Raw genomic sequence first — 19,046 nt, 5'->3', positions numbered from 1 at the left:
CCAGTCTTCTACTTTACTCCCCTCCTCATATTCTGTATTGCTCCTTGCCCAGCACACTCCCTCTCCTGACTCTACTTGCACTTGCACCGTCTCCTGTTTCTAGAATGTTCTTCCTCCTCACTTCTGCTTCCAGGCTTCCCTGGCTCCCTTCTGAGACTCAGCTCAAATCTTACTTTCAGCAGGAAGCCGTCTTCCTGTTTGTTAATTCTCTTTGAGACTGAATTCCATTTACAATGTACAGGTATGCATCTTTTGTTTACCTAATTATTTGCATATTGTCTCCCTCATTAGAAGGTGAGTTCCTTGAGGTGAGGACCATGTTTTTGCCTTTTTTTGTATCCCAGAACTTAGCACAGTGCCTGGAACAGAGTAAGCGCTTAATAAATGCTTGTTGACTCTCCAATCAACTATGAAAGAGTCATCTCTCATGACATTTTCTTAAATGGGAGCAAAACTAGCCAACATATTGGGGGAAAGCCTGATATATGCAATTCTGTCTACTAATAGTATATAATACAATCTAGAGGTATTGAAGATGTATGTACTCTCACCACCTTACCACAAACCTGGATCTCAACATTGGCTTTGGATCTGAAAATTGAAAAACAACCAGATTCTCCCAAGCAACCCACCCTGCTCAGAACATTTTAGGTCAGTTTTATATAGACAAGGAATAGAGTCTATCTAGCTAATACTGAGTTAGACAAAGCCCTTTGTAAATACACCAGTCTAGGATAGACAGACCTCAGCCACCTTCAAATATACAAATCTGGGTAGGTCAGGTAAAGCTAAAGGCAGGTATTGTTAGAATTCCTTTGGTGTTATCAGGAGCAGCCCTTAATGAATTCATCAGTTATTCTATGTGTTTCTATTTATAATTTATGTATAGTACTTTGCAAATCTTAAAGAGCTATACACATGTGACCTTCTCCTGAATTCTCTTTCCTTCCAGATTTTGTCCTATATCTCTTCTCCCCTCCTTGGCTAGAGCTCCTTTAAAAAAAGAGTCATTTATATGAGATATTACCACTTCTCCTCTCATTGGTTTCTAAACCCTCTGCAATCTGGTTCCTGACTTCATTATCCAACTGAAATTCTTTTCTCCCAAATTGCCAATGATCTCTTATCCACCAAATCTAATGGCCTTTTTTCTATCCCCATTTTTCTCAACCTCTCCATTGCCTCCCTATCACCCTTTCCTCCCAGATACTCTATCCTGTCTAGGTTTATGTGGCACCTACATCCTTTGGTTCTCTTGCTACCTATCTGACTACTCCTCAGTTTCCTTTGCTGGATTATCATTCATACCACAATCACTATGTATGTACCCCAAGATTCAATCCTGGCCCCTCTTGACTCACTATACTCTCTTGGCAACTTCATTATTCCCATGGATTTAATTATCATCTCCAAGCAGATGAATTTCAGTTCTATATACCCAGCCTTATGCTTTCTCCTGAGCTCCAGTCCTGAATCCCAAACTACCCACTGGACATTTCTAAATGAAGATCCTGTAGGTATCTCAAACTCCACATGTCCTAAACAGAGCTCACTTGTCTGTCACCAACCCTTTATGTATTTTCCTATTTCTGCTGAGGGGACCTGTAATGCCAAGCAAAGGCAACTTTCCAAGGTTCAAAACACCAGCATAAGTGCTCTCCATTTTATTCAGTGACAAATTAAGAACAGAGAGAATCAACATGTAGCGTAATTCAAAATACAGCATTTACTAAGTGTGATTCAATAATCTCCAAGTACTACCCCACCCCTGGACATTACATTCATTTAATCAGTCACAAAGTCCATCTTCTAAATACTACTCCACCCCTAGGCTGTACATTCATTTAGTCCATCACAAAGCCCCTCTTCTCAAATGGAGATTAGTTTCCAATCATAAGTAAAGTACATTCAATTCAATCAATTTGTTCAATCACACAGCACAAAAAGGTCAAAAGTTCCCCACCCTTGGATCACAATTGAATCTACCCCAGAGTTACAACAAGCTTATGCACAGCATTTAATACCCAAATGGAGGTCTTTTCTTCATCTTGACATGAGGCAAGTTCTCAACAATCTTTGTTCCTGGGGAGACAAAGCTTAGCAAGGCCACAAGATGCATTGCCAGTCTCTTCATTAATTCATTCTCTGTCTGCAGAACAGTCCTAGGACCCCTGAAAACATTAGCAAAACCCTCTCCCAGGATTTCTGTAAACATACAACAAGAAAATCCTGCTTTTGAACCAACAGCAAGGTTCCAAGACTTCTGCAACAACAGGACTGTCCTTCAAACAGTGGACAGAATTCATTCTCTGTCTTCAGAATGGTCTCTGGAGCTCTGAACCAACAGCAATGTTCCAAGACCTCTGCAACAACAGGACTGTCTTTAACCAGTGGACAAATCTGGCAAAACAACATCAAAACAGACAAAGTACCAGCATAACAGCCATGTCTCCTCAGTCCTTGGCAGCTCTGGGTGGCAGCTCTCAAAAGTCCTGAGCAATTCAAAGTGGTCCTCAGCAATCCTCTCAGTCTCTCTCTGGCTCCAAGGTGCTGCTTCCAAAAAGTTCTTCTACCTCTCTCTTTTCTTGTGTCTCTCTAAATTTACGTCACCAGCTCCTCCCAGTTCATCACTCTCTTTTCATGTCAACAAGTCCATCCCACAAGTGGGATTCACAAGCTCTGGGTTTTAACACAACCGAACCAAAAACCAAGCCAATACAGGGGGATCTTTAAATTCAATTACTATTACAGGACCACTATCCTTCCATTCACCCAGGCTCGTAACCTCATCATCATCTGCAACTCCTCACTGTCACCTCACCTCCCACATATTCAATCATTTGCTAAATCTTGTTTCTTTCACTTGCATACCATCCCTTGCATCTATCCCCATCTCTCTTCTCCAAATGCCACACCACTCCTGTTCAGGCCCTCATTACCTCTCACCTGAGCTATCTGAATAGCCTCTTAACTGGTTTATCTCCTCCAGTCTCTCCCCACTCCAATTGGTCCTACTCTTAGCTTCCAAAGTGATCTTACCCAAATCCCAAGTCTGACCATGTCACTCCCCTAAACGACACATTCCAAGGGCCCTCTATTATTTCAATGATTAAAGCCCTTCACAATTTGGTCCCATCCTTGTACATTTTACTCTCCTTTATGATTTGGTTGAATTGGCCTTCTAACTGTTCCTCCCCCATGACTCCAGCTCTAGTCTCCATGCCCTTACATTGGCTAACTCAATCCTGTTGTTCACTCATTCCTTGCCTCTGACTCTTGGAGCTCCTGCTTTCCTTCAAGACTTAGCCCAAAAAACCATCTCCTAAACAAAGCCTTTCCTGATGCCCTAAAAATTACCTTATATCTTTTGTGTTTATACCTATATGTGGATAAGTTTCCTACCCCTACCCCCACCTAGATTATAAGCTTCTTAAGGGAAATAGCTATTTCACTCTTTTTTCTGAATTCCCAGAACTGAGCTCAATGCCTAGAAGAAGACTTTTAATAAAAGTTTGGCTGTTGGCTAATGTATTGAATGATTGGATATAACCATTCAATTCATTTCAAATTCACCCCATTCAAATGTTCTCCTTCCCTTTGTCTTCTTCTGTTCTTCAATTATTCCTCATAGATAGTTCCACAGTTGGAAGAATCAGGACCTTTATAACTCCCTCCATTCAATTTATTTAAGGTACTTCTGACTAAAGAAATACCTGGCTGAGCCCTCATAAATACAGGAGAAAGCTATTACACAGCCTTGCTCTCAGTAAGAGATACTAGTTTTTGTCCCAACATGAGCCCATTTAGGTTCCAAATTCCAGGCAAACAGATCTTCTGTTCTATCTTTTTTGCTTTCCTGCCTCTCTTTGCCCTCCCTCCCTTTCTCCAACCCCTATCTAAATATTTCTTGCTCTCATCAGTCATATAATCAATGGATTTAGAACTGGAAGAGACAATGTGGCATAATGACTAGGGCACTAGACTTTAAGTCAAGATTGAAGTATGACCCTGGACACAGGTAAACCTCTAGGAGCCTCAGTCTCCTCATCTATAGAATTCAAGAACTGGTCTCAATGAACTGAAATGTTTCTTCTAGCTCTAAATCTATGAGCCTGTGGGATTTGGGACATCATCTGGTTCTGCCTCCTCACTTTATAGATTAAGAAACTGAAACCTAGGAAGGAAAAGGGATTTTTCCTTCACAGGAAGTAAATAGCAGAGTAGGAATTCAAGTCCAAGCCTCCCAGTGTTCTTTCCAGCACACACATAGTCCCTCTCCCAGGCCCTCCTGACTGTTCAGTGACCTGACATAGATCCACGATACTCCAGCAAAACAGATTTTTAAAAACCTAATTCACACATGAACTATGAGTCAACCTAACCATCTGTCCTCCTCCAGCACCAAGTGTTGCACTAAGGGATTTGGATCAATTAGTCATTATAATTTGAGGCTGATGGTAATTAATTACATATAATTAAATGCATGTGGTCCATACATATGAGGATTTCTGATCATGTGGTCTTCTATTTAAATTTAAAAAAAAACTTTCCCCTGCACTAGACTCAGATATGAGTCCTCTTGGTCCTTACCCAAACATCTGCCAACCAGCCAATCTATTTTTTCCCTCTCAAGCCATACCACCCATTGGACAACTACAGAGAAAGAAAGATCATCATGAAAATGAGCAGCACATCCTCTGGAGGGGGGAGGGGATAGACACACTCAAGATCTGTCTTGAGTTCCCAAAGAGGCAAATACCATATATAAGCTGTATGAAGTTAAGAGACATCTCTTATCTATACTTCGTAACACACTTCCACTCCTCAGTGCTTAGCATAGGGCTCTGCATACAAAAGTATCATAAGATTTGGAATCAGAAGGAAAGGTAAGCACTGAATGAATGAATGATGAATAATTTAGGAATCCAAAAGTAACATATCCTGCCTTGCACCTAAGAAGATATTAATATCACACTCCAGAGTATACAGTGCAGGAATTTCCTAAACACAAGTCAAATACAGCTGATGGTATGAGCTGTGAGATGGTATACAGCTGTGAGAAGCAAGCTTGCTCTAGAAAGAAAATACTTGTTGTGAAGCCAGGAAAGTTCTCATTCTATTTTACATTTATTCTACATTCCTTGTGAATGGGTAACTCCCTAAAGGAGTACACTTCCTCAGACAAATGCAAAGTTATTTATGCCCTGTTCCCAATTCGAATTATCCCCCTTGCTCTCCATTGGCTAGATGCAACCTCTCGAACCCCCAACTTCTTGCTCTCCTCCTAAATATGTTCCTCCTCAAACAGCTCATTAGGCATGCATCCAAGCTTCTGACCTTTTACTTGGTCAGAAGCCTGGTTCTGCTAGGTCACAGCTCTAATTAGAACCAGTAACCTCTGACCTATATCCTGTTATCACTCCTGCTATTATTCCTGTAAATCTGGGAGTAGTTTTGAATCCAGTGGAAATAGAATTCCTTCTTTGGTTTCTGACACAGCAATAGAGGAAGCAGGACACTTTGAACTTTTCCTTCAGGTAAAAGAACATTCATACTTTTGGTTAATTATCTATCCTGGACAATAAACCTCAACTGTTTCCTCAGTAGATAAGTTATCAAAGGATATGAATAAGCAGTTTTCAAAAGTAGATTTGATGGGGGGAGGGGCTTGAGGGGGGAAGGCAAGGCAATTGGGATTAAGTGATTTGCCCAAGGTCACACAGTTAGTAAATGTGTGAACTGAGATCACATTTGAACTCAGATCCTCCTGGCTCCAGGGCCAGTACTCCATTCACTCTGCCACCTAGCTGACCCTCAAAAGTAGATTAGGAAACAATAAATGAACAAATGAAGACATAGAATACACATACAAATCACATAGAATGGACAGAAAGAAGAGAAATTCAAGTTAAAGTAACTGTAAGGTTTTACTTCACTCCATGCAAACTGGCAAACATGGCAAAAGATGGGAACAATAAAAGTCAGAGAGACTGTAAGAAGACAAACATACTCATCCACTATTGGTGGAGCTGTGAAGTGGTTCAGCCATTCTGGATTTCAATTTGGTATAATGTAAAAAAAGTGAAAAAACTGTCTATAGCAAAAGCAACCCTGTTGTTGAGCATACAGCCCAAGGAGGTAACATGGAAACAAAGGTTCAGTATATATTAAAATATTCATCCAAGTATTCTTTGTGAGGAAAAGAACAGTGAACAAAGTGGATGACCATCAATTGGGGAATGACATGAAAATCAGAGGGATATGAATGTCACAGATTATGGCAGTACCATAAGGAATGACAAATGTGAGAGATTCAAAGTAACATCGGAAAATTGAATGAATTCTGAGTGAAATAAGCCGAATCAAGAAAAACATACACAATGACTACAATATAGACGAAAAGGAAGTTGAACTGTAAGCCAAGGGAAAACTAATGAAAGTCCTGAGGGAGAAATAAGGAACCACAACTCCTTCAGTGGGGATTAGGGGGAGGGGAACAACTGGAACATAACATTGTATATGTTGTAAAATGAGTTTTCTATATTTGATTTTTGTTTTGTAATAAAGAAGGGTTCAGTCTGAGAGAGGAATGGAAAATATCTGTCAATTCAAGACAAAAAGGGATCATATTTAAAAAAAAAAACTTCAGTCTTTTCCTGGAACATCCCTACTAGCAAAATCTTGCATTTTATAGGGATTCTTATTCACCAGTGATCAGGACCCTCTTTCCTGAAATCTTTTTCACTAGAGGGTCTTTATACCCAAGTTTAAGAATCCTTCATGTAAAACATTCCCTATTCATATGCTCAGATCAATTTCAGAGCCCAAATTACCCCCAAATTAGTGTGTGACTAATGTCCACTGCCTTGCAGCTGTGACTGCAGCCACAGAATAATAAAAGTCACTGGGAGCTGTAGGCACATGGTGTACCAAGCCTCCAGTCAGAAGAGAGAATCTGTTGCTCCATTCTGATTCCCTTTGGCTCACAGGAAAGGTCTAATAACACAAAGCAGCCCTGAACAAGCCTCAGCCTGCTGAGTAAAGAAGCCTTCAGAGTTAAGAGAGCCTCTCATCCCCTCTCTCCTCCCAGCCTGGCCCCCTCCTGCCACCCCAATCCCAGGAATACTTACTTTGCTGACAGACAGATAGAACAGAGACTGCAGCCAGTAGTACTGAATCACTAGCCATCTTTCCTCTGGCTCCTTCCTAAAGGCTGAATTATTTGTACAATGGGAGTAAGAGGAAAGAGAACCTGTCAGTCTGGAGAAGGGAACACACCTTTCAAAGCAGGCCAAGCTCTCCCGAAGGCAGGGGAAAACAAACTAAAATGCAAAGGTCTGGAAACTAGAAGTTACCTTTGCTTAGGTACAAAGATCAGGCCTGCAGGTAGGTCTGAGGTTAAGTAAACAAAGAACCGGATCCACCCCGAGGATTACTTCCAGAAAGTACACTCTTTCAAAACAAAGGGGGTGCCAGCCACTCCTTTAGACAATTGGAATAAGGAATACCCTTTTTTTTGGCCTTTTTGAGGGCAATTGGGGTTAAGTAACTTGCCCAAGTTTACTCGGCTAGTTTGTGTGTGTGTGTGTGGGGGGGGTGTTAAGTGTCTATAGCAGCAAGCACCCCATTGTCCCCAGGGTGGCTGCTAACACAGGTTCTTGGATCTGCTTTGATAAAGGAAAGAAACTCAAAGTGGTTTAACAAGCTTACTTTAATCAGTCAAACATATATCGTTTATCTAGTTCAGGGGAAAAAGGTCAGCACCCCAGAACTTCAGAGTATGCAGAGAGAATTATCAAGACAGAGAAACAGATCAAGTAGACAGGTTTCCAAACTGTCTAACCATTACATCCATACCAAATCAAAATCTGGGTTTTTCAAAGCCAGGGGGCTCTCAACAACAGCTTCCCAGAGTCTCATCTGATCAAATCACAGAACACTTCTCAAAGTGAGCCCCAAAGCAAAGCCTCACATCAAGGATTATATAGTCTTCTCCTGGGTCAGAGAATGTAACCACCCTCTTGACTCACTGCCCAATCACACAGCATCAAGGTGTGGGCATTCCTGAAAACCAAGCCTCCTGCCACAGGCTCCATGTAACCACATTCAGCCTATTAGGAGGCAGAGTATATTTTCAAATCAAGGAAGGTTCTCAGAGTCTCTTAAGCCTATCAAAGGGCCTAGGGGCAGGGAAGATCTTTAAATTTGCATTTCCATTACAGTGTCTGAGGCTGGAACCTAACTGGGACCTCCTGACTCCAGGGCCCGAACTTTACTCACTTGGACACCTAGCCTCCCCTCCCCCCATACCCTTTTAAAACTTTAAAAAGCAAAGAGGTATCTCGCCTTTTGTGTGTATCAAGGTTCCCTTTCGATGTCTGGCAAAGGCTCTCTCAGAATAATGATCCTTAATTAATAGAATAAAATACAGAGGGATAAAACCAATTATACTTAAATGCATTTACCAAAATGTTTTTTTTTTAATTCCCTGGTCCCAGGTTAGGATATTTCTCCAAAGTCCTTACCTATTCCTTAAGAGAAAACCTTACCCAAAAAGGTGATACACAGGGTTCCTAGGTGGGGAGTGGATAGAGCACCTGTCCTGGAGTCAGGAGCACATGAATTCAATCCAGCTTCAAACACTTGATATTTTAAAGCTCTGTGACCCTGGGCAAGTCACTCAAACCCAACTTGACCTCACCAAAAAAAAAAAAAAAAAGAGGGAGGGGGTTCTTAGGATAATGAGCTTAGTCTCTCTTGAGCTAGAAGGAATTTCTGAGTCCTCCCTCCCTCTACACAAAAAGACTTTGAGGCCCAGAGAGATTAAGTAATTTGTCCAAGGTCACATAAGTAGCAAGCTTAGAAGTGGGATGTTCAGGTAAGGATCAAACTAAGACCTCTGTGAGGTCACTTCTTGCTCTGAGATTCTGTCCATTATTGTCAATTACTTCTTGGAAAGAATGCTGTGAACTGGTTCAGCCATTCTGGAAAGCCATTGGGAACCATACCTCCAAAGCTATTTTTTTTTAAGCAATTGGGGTTAAGTAACTTGCTTGAGGTTACACAGCCAATTATTTCTGGGTGTGGTGCTAAGTATCTGAGCCTGGATTCCATCACAGATCATCCCGACTCTGGGGCTGGTGCTCTTACTCGATGTGCTACCTGGCCATCTCCCTCCAAAGCTATTTAATGGGGCATAGCCTTTGACCCAGAGAGAGTTCTACTAGGTCTATACCCAAAAAAAAATAAAAGAAAGAGGAAAAGGACCCATAAGTACAAGAATATTTATAGTGGCTCTTTTGATAGTGGCAAAGAAATAGAAAGCAAAGCAATAACCAACATTTGAGGAATAGCTTGAAAACTTAAGACATACTGATGGGATGGAATATTATGCTATCAGAAATGATAAGTGTGTGGGGAAGTGAAAACTTCTCAGAATGTGTCCTAGAATTTGGTGGCAGGTTTGAGTGTTGGTTTCACCCTCCCCCCTCCGTTGTTGCTGTCAATCAGCAACAAGCCCTTTTAGAAATCTTTAGGGGGCGGCCAGGTAGCACAGCGAGTAAGAGCACCGGCTCCAGTGTTGGGACGACCTGGAGATCAAATCCCCGGCTCAGACACTCAGCACCATACCCAGAAATAACTGGCCGTGTAACCTTGAGCAAGTTACTTAACCCCGATTGCTTATATAAAAAAAAAAAAAAGAAATCTTTAGACCCCCACCTAGCTTCAACTCTTTGTCTTCTTTCCTGACTCTGTGGGCCCTGCCTCAATGGGAGCCAGGGATAGTCTGAGCTCACCCCCCCCCCCCAACCAATGGGAGTGAGGGACAATGGGGGAAATATGACCCTACTGTATTAGGATTTAAAAACTGTTTCCCTCACATTGTGTGCCTCCTCTCTCTGATCTGTCATGGGAAGACTGCCCTCTTCCCAGAGGGGAACAGAATAAAAAATTTCCTATTTTTATCCTGAGAAACCTGTGTTCTTGATTAAATTTTGAATGGGGTTTTTCATCCCACACATAAGGTTTTAGGAAACCTTGGGAAGATTTGTATAAACTGGTGCAGAGTAAAGTGAGGATAACCAGAACCATTTGCACAAAAACAATATTGTAAAGGCAAACAACTTTAAAAGACTTAGCCTAATAATGACCCACCATTATTCCTCCAGAGGACACATGATGGAATACACTATCCACCTCCAGAGAGAAAAGTGATAGGCTCAATGTAGATTAGGGCCCTTTTCCCCCCACACAAGGCAATTCAGGAATTAGTTTAGTTCAACTATATATATTTCAACAAAGGGTTTGGTTGTCTTGCTTTCTCAGGAGTTGGGGAAGGGGTAGAGAGAAGGAGGTGGGAGAGAGAGGAATCATTGATTGAAAAATAAAATTTAAATAGAAAAAAATAGAGTGCTTCACTTGGAATTGGAGGAGTTCTGTTTGTATCCTGGCTATTTAATACCTACACATATAGCTGAAGTACTAAAATTCAGACAAGCCGCTCTGATTCAATATAGCCAATCCACCTAACTAGCATCCTAGAGTATTCACTCATTCATTCAACAAACATGGATTATATACCTACTCTATGCAAATCACTGGTGTGATCCATAGTGTACTATAATGGGGCATTGAGAGATGGAAAGAGAAAGGGAGCTCTGAGAAAAGAGTTCATATCCAGTGAAAATCTAATGACCATTCTTGTTCCCAAACAAGAGATGAGAAACTGTCTCTCCACTTTCATTGGAGATATGTAGCACTATGAATGAATAACTGAATGAATGAACAAATGAACAAAATAATGAAAAAGGAAATGAATTAATAAGGATTTATTAAACATTCACTAGATACCAGTCCCTGTGTTTAAATGCTGGAACTACAGGCACAAGTAAGTAAAACAGTTGGTACTCTCAAGGAGCTTACATTCTAATGGACTACAATACATAAAGCTAGAAATGTAAAGGTAGGGAGGATGCCTACTTCATTGTAGCCTGGAGATGGCTAAAGGGTGGCATGGTGGACCTGAGACTACTTAAGGTGAGGGAAGCTAGGTGGCAAGGTAAATAAAATGCTATGCCTGGAGTCAGGAAGACTTGTCTTCATCTGGCCTCTGCCCCTTACTAGCTGTGTGACCCTGACCAAGTCACTTAACCCTATTTGCCTCAGTTACCTCATCTGTCAAATGAGTTGGAGAAGGAAATGGCCAACCACCCTAGTGTCTTTGGTAAGAAAGACCCAAATGGGATCATGAAGAGTTGAACATGACTGAAATTGAAGAGGTTACCCATTAAAAGAGTTAGGGTTGCTCTGGAGACCCCAAAATACCAACATGCAGGGTCCTGCTGAATGAATTCAATTCAAGTCTTCTCTCAGCCAAAGAAAAGTAAAGTTTATTAAAAGTTCGATTGTATTAGACACAGAGTAAGTCTGTGCTAGGTCATTCTATGGCACTCTCACTATTGTATGGCTCTCTCACAAACATGAAGACAGGATGGGGTCTTATATACAGAAGGTTGTGGGAGGAATCTAGGGGAGGAGCTTGGAGAGGGTCTGCAGGAGGAGTTAATGAGGTCAATGAGTGAGTAAGTGTGGGAGGTTGCTCTACAGACAATGGTGGGCTAGGCCAGTTCAAGGGTGGATCAATATTTCATAGGCTCAAGGGTGGGAAGTAGATGAACAATGGAGGGCTAGGCTAGTAACTAGGCTAGAGATCTGGGCCCAGCCACAATTTAAGGCTTATTATTGCCTCATCAAATGAGATGATTTAATCAGAGTTCAAGGGGGTTCCCAGAGCCTGTACTTCAAGGACTCAAGGAGAGCTAAAGGGGGCTCCCAAAACCCACACCTCATCATTCCCCCCTCAAACAAATGGGATCCAAACTCCTTTGGGGTAAAGAGTGAAGATCTCAGCTTCTGAAAGTGCTTCCTGCTATCAAGAGGCATCCATGCCTCTCTGAGTCCCATTCAAGGGGTCAGACTTCACATTCAAGGGGTCAGACTTCAGAATGTGGATGATGCCAGGTCCAGTAGAATGGAGAACTTGAATCCAGTCAGAGATTTGCATAGCCTTAGTGGTTATCCAGAGGTTGATGGCTTGAACCCTGGAGGAGACAAACCTGGCAAAGAGGTTAAGCAAAGACCAAACAGGCACCAAAAAAAAAAAATAGACAAAAGACAATTTCCCTAGTATAAAGGACAATTTTCCTGGTTGAAATTAAAGATGACCATGGCAAGGCCAATGCTGTCAGATAGCCCTTTCCTTTCCAAACTGCTCTATGGACATTTAGAATATGGAAAGCAATAGCAACCACAGAATCTAATAGTTTTCCAAAACAGGCAACAACTCCCAAAGCCTGTTTTCTCCTTCCAACATCATAGAGAGTAAAAGGTTTTTTTTTTCTGGATTAGGTAAAGCTGGAGTGGTAGTCAATTTAGTTTTCAAATTCTTAAAAGCTTTCACCTGGCGGTCTGGACCTTGAGTAGCAATTAATGGTTGCAGTCCCTCCCAGGCCTTGGGCCTCTGGGGGAACACTTTAGGATCTAGGAGTCAAACAAATGCTGGTATGGCAAAAGTAGCTCACCCAGGAATTTCCTGATCCCAACTATTGACTCAACTATCTCCCATACTTCTAAGGGAAAATGGGGAGATCTGGGAGGCTGTGATAGTAATGGCAATTAAAGATTCCCCTGTATTGGCTTGGTTTTCAAATTGATTGTGTTAAAACCCAGAGTTTGTTAATCCCACCTGTGGGATGCAGCCAGGAAACACATTCAGTGCCCCTGCTTTGCTGCTCAGTTCTTATCTTTTCCTCTTAGCGAACAGGCAGGTTCCAGGACTTCTTCAACAAAAGGACAGTCTTTCACCAGTGGACAAATCTGGCAAAATAACATCAAAACAGACAGACAAAGTACCAGCAAAACAGCCATGTCTCCTCAGTCCTTTGCAGCTCAGGGGGCAGGTCTCAAAAGTCCAGGGCAATTCAAAGCGGCCACCAGCAATTCTCTTAGTCTCTCTCTCTCCACGAGGTGCTGCTTCCAAAAAGATCTTCCGCCTCTCTCTTGTGTCTCTCCAAATCTACCTCACCAGCTCCTCCCAGCTCAGGACTTTCTTTTCACATCAACAAGCCCATCCCACAGGTGGGATTAACAAACTCTGGGTTTTAACACAATCAATTTGAAAACCAAGCCAATACAGGGGAATCTTTAATTGCCATTATTATCACAGAGGCTTAACTCAATTTCACCAACAGGTCCCTTCCCAACAAGGGGACGGGATAATAGGAGAGCATAAGGAAGGAGTGTTCAGATAACAGATCCTCAAGTAGGCAGGGGACTGGGTATGTCTGGAAACATCCCGTAGTTTCCCCTTCCATGCCCCTGACCTGACTGGTCAAAGGGAGGGTAGAACCAATTGGTTAGAACAGAGAACTTAGCCATAATAAAGCGGGTAACCTTACCTTTGACTTCAATGTTTGCCCAGATTTCAGCAAGGAAGGCAGAAAGTGGGAACACTGCCAAGTCCCATGCTTCCCCTTCACTCCAAGTCTTGAGAAGACTGGAGGACAGGGTACTAGGAGGTGGCTCTACCTCTTTTCAAACCTCGGGGACAAACCTTCCTCCAATGTCCCTCCTGGTCAGATGGGTTCTAGAGGTGTTGGTTCCTGGGCCTCCCTTTGCCTGGAGAGGCACTCCTTGGACCAGTGACCCTGCTTATGACATCAAAAGCAGGTTTCCCCACTGCCCAAGTGACTCTCCAAGGGGGTCCCCTGGAGGGGCTTTTCCTGGCCATGGCAGCAGCCAAGAATAAAGCATGTTCTCTGTCTCTGGTTCATTCCCTGTGTTCTTTCTCTTCTGCTGCAACCAGGTCTCTGTTATTAAAGATTCCAAAGGCCGTCCCCAGTAATTGGGTCTGAGGTGTTTGGGGTCCCATGGCCAATTTCAGCAGTTTCCTCCTAATATCTGGGGCACTGACTAATAAAATACATGTTAAGGATTGCTGCCCCTTCTATAGAGTCAGGATCTAAATTTGTATGCTTTTTAATAGCTTCTACAAGTCTATCAAGGTAAAGGGCAGGGTTTTTTTTAATTTTTCTGAGAAATTTTTCTAACTTTCTGATAATTTACCTGCTTTTGAAATGCAGTTCTTAGGCCTTCTAACAGGCAAAGTACCATATGGTCTGTCTTCTCCCTGTTCTCCTAGATTTGATAATCCCATCCTGTGTCACTAGTGGGAACAGTAGCTGTTCCTGGGGGGTATTTTCCCAAATTGTTGGGCTTGTTCCCAGACCTTTTCTCCTCAGTGGAACAACAGGTAGAGAAGAGGATATGCAAATCACCCCAAGAAAGTTCAAATTGCAGGGATAAGTCCCTAGAGCTTTCAGTAAACTTTGTTGGGTTTTTGGATAATTTACCCAACTTTTCTTTAATTTGATTGAGATCTGAAATAGAGAATGGGACATGCACTCTAGTTGTCTCACCTGATGAGAGAGGTTCTTCCCTTAAGGGAAAACATCTTGAAGGTTCTATGGGGACAGGGGCTTGGGAAGGGAGATTGTAAGTCCCACTTTCTGTGAGAGAGTGACTGGGGGGTGCTGACTGAACTGGATCAGACTGTAAGACTGGGTATCTGGCTGGCAAAGGAGAAAGTCAGACAGAACCTTAGGAGTGGAAGTGATCAGAAGAGGAGATATCTCTATTTGCCTTGGGGGTAGGGCCTGAGGGCTGAGTGGGTGTTGCCTCATGGGGAGGGGCCACAGAAGGAGGCACTTCAGCAAGACCAGTGGCTGGGACCTGAGCATGAGTTCCTGGGGGGAGAGGGGCCATGCTGGGAGATGCAGGGTAGGAGATATAGATGGTGTAGGAGACAGAAAATGAGAGGTGTTGAGCTAGAGGAAAAGGGAAGGGTAACCAAGTAGAAAAGGTTTGGGATGCAAGAGAAGGGGCTCTAGCTTCAATTGTCTCACAGTCTTTGCTGAGAACCTTGTTTGGAGAAAGTTCAACTAAAGCCATTAAGTAAGTAGGCAACTTTGATCCATCTTCCTTCTCTGCAACAGTATGATTCTAATTGCAAGAATCCTTTAAAGTCTCCAAAATAGGCCATGATTCATTGTCTTTTAGGCTATACCTAGGCCAAACAGTGTTGCAAAAAACCCCAAATTTTCCTTTTTAAGAACTCTAGAGAAACTAAATTTTTTCCAATGTTGTAAAAGACATTGGAGGCAAACTTTTGGGAGCTACAGGCATAGGGCCTGGAAGTCCCTTCCTCCATAAAGGAAGGTTTGAAAGTAAGCCTCGAAAAACAAACAAAAAAAAACCCACAAAAAAGTACCTGAAGTTTTCCTAGTTCCCTATCGATGAGAGAATTGAAAGAATATGGCTTACAATTCCAAATGGGGCGTCTGTCCTTATCTCCCATTCTTCAGAAGCTGCACACATGTCCATGTTCTCCAAAATAACCAAACAGGACCAAAAACCTGAGGTCAGGCTGAGCACAAAACAGCCTTCTAGCTGTCTGACCTAATGGGACCTGAGAGCTCAGGCCTCCCCCCCCCCCCAAAAAAAAAACCACACACATACACACAAACAAAACCACAAAACAAAAATTGCACTTCCAAGGTACTAGGGAAAAAGAGAGGCTTACAAACCTTCCAGTCCTGGCTGGAGAAGAACTTGAGATTAGCAGTGTGTCCCGGTCAGGGAACCATAAAAATGAAGAGGTTACCCAGTAAGAGGGTTAGGGTCACTCTGGAGACCCAAAATACCAACTGAATCAAACCAAAATACCAACCTGCTGAATGAATTAAACTCAAGTCTTCTCTCAGCCAAAGAAAAGTAAAATTTATTAAAAGTTCGATTGTCTAATACAAATAAGACACAGAGTAAGTCTGTGCTAGGTCATTCTACAGAGCTCTCCCTATTCTATGGTGCTCTCACCCACATGGCATTCTATGGGGCTCTCACAAACATGAAGACAGGATGGGGTCTTATATACAGAAGGTTGTAGGAATCTAGGGGTGGTCTAGGGGAGGAGTTTGGGGAGGGTCCTCAGGAGGAGTTAATGAGGTCAATGAGTGATTAAGTGTGGGAGGTTGCTCTACAGACAATGGTGGGCTAGGGCCAGTTCAAGGGTGGATCAATATTTTGATAGGCTCAAGGGTGGGAAGTAGATGAACAATGGAGGGCTAGGCTAGTAACTAGGCTAGAGTTAGTAGTTAGTAACTAGGCTAGAGGTCTGGGCCCAGCCACAATGTAAGGCTTATTATTGCCTCATCAAATGAGATGATTTAATCAGAGTTCAAGGGGGGGCTCCCAGAGCCTGTATCTCAAGGACTCAAGGAGAGCTATAGGAGGCTCCCAGATCAAATACCCCATCAAAATGACTGAGCAAGAACAGTTGACAGCTCAGGGCCCAGGACTGCAGAGGTAGGAGTTCAAATTCCACATGGAAGAAGAGGAGTTAGGTGGTGAAGTTATAGTGTAAAATATGGCATATGCTGACAGATGTGGTTTGAATTAATTTTGCTTTACATGTTCTTTTTTCTCTTTGGTACAAAGAAAGATGGTAGGATTACATTGAGGATACAAGGAAGGGGACATATTCAGAAATGACTATGTAAGAATATCAATAAAACTGTTTCTTTAAAAAAATCATGAAGAAAGAAATCTAGGCTGTAAACTCCAAGATGTCTTGTTAGGTTTCAATGATGGAAACTTATATTCCTTTGGGTAGAGCACCTTCAGGTAAGATACCCTATGTGGACAGAGGGAGATGATGGAGGGAGAGAAGGAAGGAAAGGAAAGAAAGAAGGGAAGGAGCTGAGTTGCCCAACTGGAACTAGCCAGTTAGGTCCCCAGTGAGGTAGGTATTACTAATCACAGGTTGTCCTTCATTCTCTTAAGAGGACAATGACATCAGGAAGATAATGCCATGGCTTGGAAGTGAATTGGATTTAAGTGAGAGAGGGATGTGCAAGGCACCAGCCGTGAGGAGCTTACAAACTCATGGAAAAGACCCATAATACAAGACAGTATAAAACTCATTCCTCATTGTATATGATGTTAATTGTATGTGCTGTTCAGAATGGGAGACAGATGGGGGTGAAAAGCCAGTTGGAAATAACACTGGTCCAGGAGTCCCCCAAAATTGGGTTCAACTTCTGGCTTTGACATTTAATAGCAATGGGATCTTAAATTAAGTCAGTTGTTCTGAGTCTCAGTTTTGTCATTTATAAAACAGAGATAATACTTACATTATCCTCCTCTAAATATTATTCCACTATAATGAATCCCCCTTCTTAGTAAAGCCTTTGCTAAGCACCCCACCACCAACTAAAAATGTTAGAGAGCATAAGGGGAAACCAGCCCAGTTTAATAGGTGTGTTGGTTATAGGGGAGGGGGGGGGAAGCCATTTTGGGGACAGGGTTCAGGATTGGGCGTTTTCCTCGCCCTGTTTCCATCTCAGAAACGCGGAACATCATCCATGTGATGGTTTCTTGCTAAATGACCGGGTAGGTAGGATAGCTGGGGGCCTTTGGAAGCACTGAGAGGAAGCCAAGAGGTTTTCTTGAGGAGCTGGTGAGGCGGAGAGGTGGGATTCCAAGAATGGTGAGGAGGGAGAGGGCCAGGAGGACCTGGAAGCCTTCTGGCGTTCACGCGTGTTTGGGGGCGGAGTCGAGGGCGGGGCTAAGGCCAGCGAGACACCTTAAAAGGCCGCCGCGGTTCAGGGCTGTTGGTGCCAGAGCTGCAGAGGAAGAGCGTAGCATTCCCGGTCCTGTCGGGGAGAGCAATATCCCAGAAGGAAGGAATCAGAGGCCCGGGAACATGGACGCAGGAGCCTTGAAGAAAACCCAGGGGCGCGGGGGTGGGCGGCGGCGGCGGTGTCTGCAGGCCGCTTCTCCCAGCGGGGAGAGAGCCTCGAAGCGCACCGAGAAGCCTTGGGTGGACGGCCAGGAGCACGTGCTGAAGCTCGGCCAGAGCTTCCACAAGAGACCCACGTGCTCCTTCCACACCATCCGCTATGATTCCAAACCGGCAGCCATCGATACTTCACGTGAAGGAGAACTCCGGCTTGGTGAAGGGGATGACGTCACCATTACACTACCCCACGCGCCGGGAGCAACACCTCCCACGGCTGTGTTCAAAGGCACCAAAAGGCCGTATGAGACAGACTGCGTTCTCATCGTCCATCACGACACTGGTGAATACGTGTTGGAAAAACTCTGTAGCAGCGTCCAGGTCAAGAAGATGAGGACTGAGGGCAGCGGCAAAAGCCCGGCGCCCACGGGCCAGTGCCCTGCTCGGGCACCATTGAGCGGCGCGACGAAAGCACCAAACACTTCTGCCGGGAGAGACAAGCCTTCAGCCGAGCTCCAACTGGACGACTATCAGACACTGCTGAGAGCAGACATGGAAATCCTGGAAGAGACGGGCCACAGCACCGGGAACAGCTCATCGGATTCAGAGAGCAGCGGGCCCAGCAAAGGGGCCGAGCCGGCCGCCCGCGCCTCCCGCTCCCGGCCTCCTCCTCGCCGCCAGTTCAGCCACAGCCAGCCCCGGAGCCAATGGCACCGGCCGGCCCTGGGCAAACAAGGAGCAGATGGACGTCCTGAGAAACGACTTACACTTGACTGACTCTGGCACTGACGGCGACCACTAGCCTCGCAGCTTCCTGCATCTCTCTCCTGGCTAGCACAACACGTGGAGGCAGCGGCAGGTGAGCACAAGGCCCACCACCAAGGGCAGCGCGCGGCCCTTAGTGCTTAGTGAGCACTGAGTTGCTCCCTCACCCAGCGCCCGCGGGAGTGCTCTCGCGTGCCTTGTGTCAAGATACTTTTACAAGTTTTACCGCCGTCTGTAGGGGTCATAACTGGGAGGGCCCTTTATGGTTGTCGTCGGGGAACGAGAGGCCTGAACAGGTGGGCAAGGTGGGAGGGTCTTGGCTCTTCAGAGCTGAACTGAGAGACGTCCTTGGCACTCACGGCTTTCGACCTGTCCTCTTCATAGCCCAAGCCAATTTCGGGACCTTTGGGAGGAAGAAGGAGGACTC

At 43.9% G+C, this 19,046-nt stretch overlaps 1 protein-coding gene and 1 pseudogene across 1 annotated transcript in view; one reads left to right on the top strand and one right to left on the bottom strand.

Annotated features, from left to right (window-relative positions):
- MGST2 (microsomal glutathione S-transferase 2) overlaps positions 1–7,389 on the bottom strand; it is a 38,005-nt gene extending 30,616 nt beyond the window's left edge. Inside the window, exon 1 of the mRNA XM_069105408.1 lies at positions 7,131–7,389. Within this exon, the coding sequence (XP_068961509.1) occupies positions 7,131–7,188 (58 nt within the window). The 5' untranslated portion in view covers positions 7,189–7,389. The remainder of the gene's footprint in view (positions 1–7,130) is intronic.
- A 10,432-nt stretch (positions 7,390–17,821) lies between these two features.
- Positions 17,822–18,656, top strand: LOC138174657 (ELL-associated factor 1 pseudogene; annotated as a pseudogene).
- Positions 18,657–19,046: the final 390 nt, after the last annotated feature.

This window comes from Petaurus breviceps, unplaced genomic scaffold, assembly GCF_028583685.1.
Source record: "Petaurus breviceps papuanus isolate PSGF00001 unplaced genomic scaffold, PetGlider_PUasm1.0 76, whole genome shotgun sequence".
Taxonomy (NCBI): Eukaryota; Metazoa; Chordata; class Mammalia; order Diprotodontia; family Petauridae; genus Petaurus; species Petaurus breviceps.
Note: the sequence above shows the minus strand (reverse complement) of the source record. Positions and strands in the feature narration are given on the sequence as shown.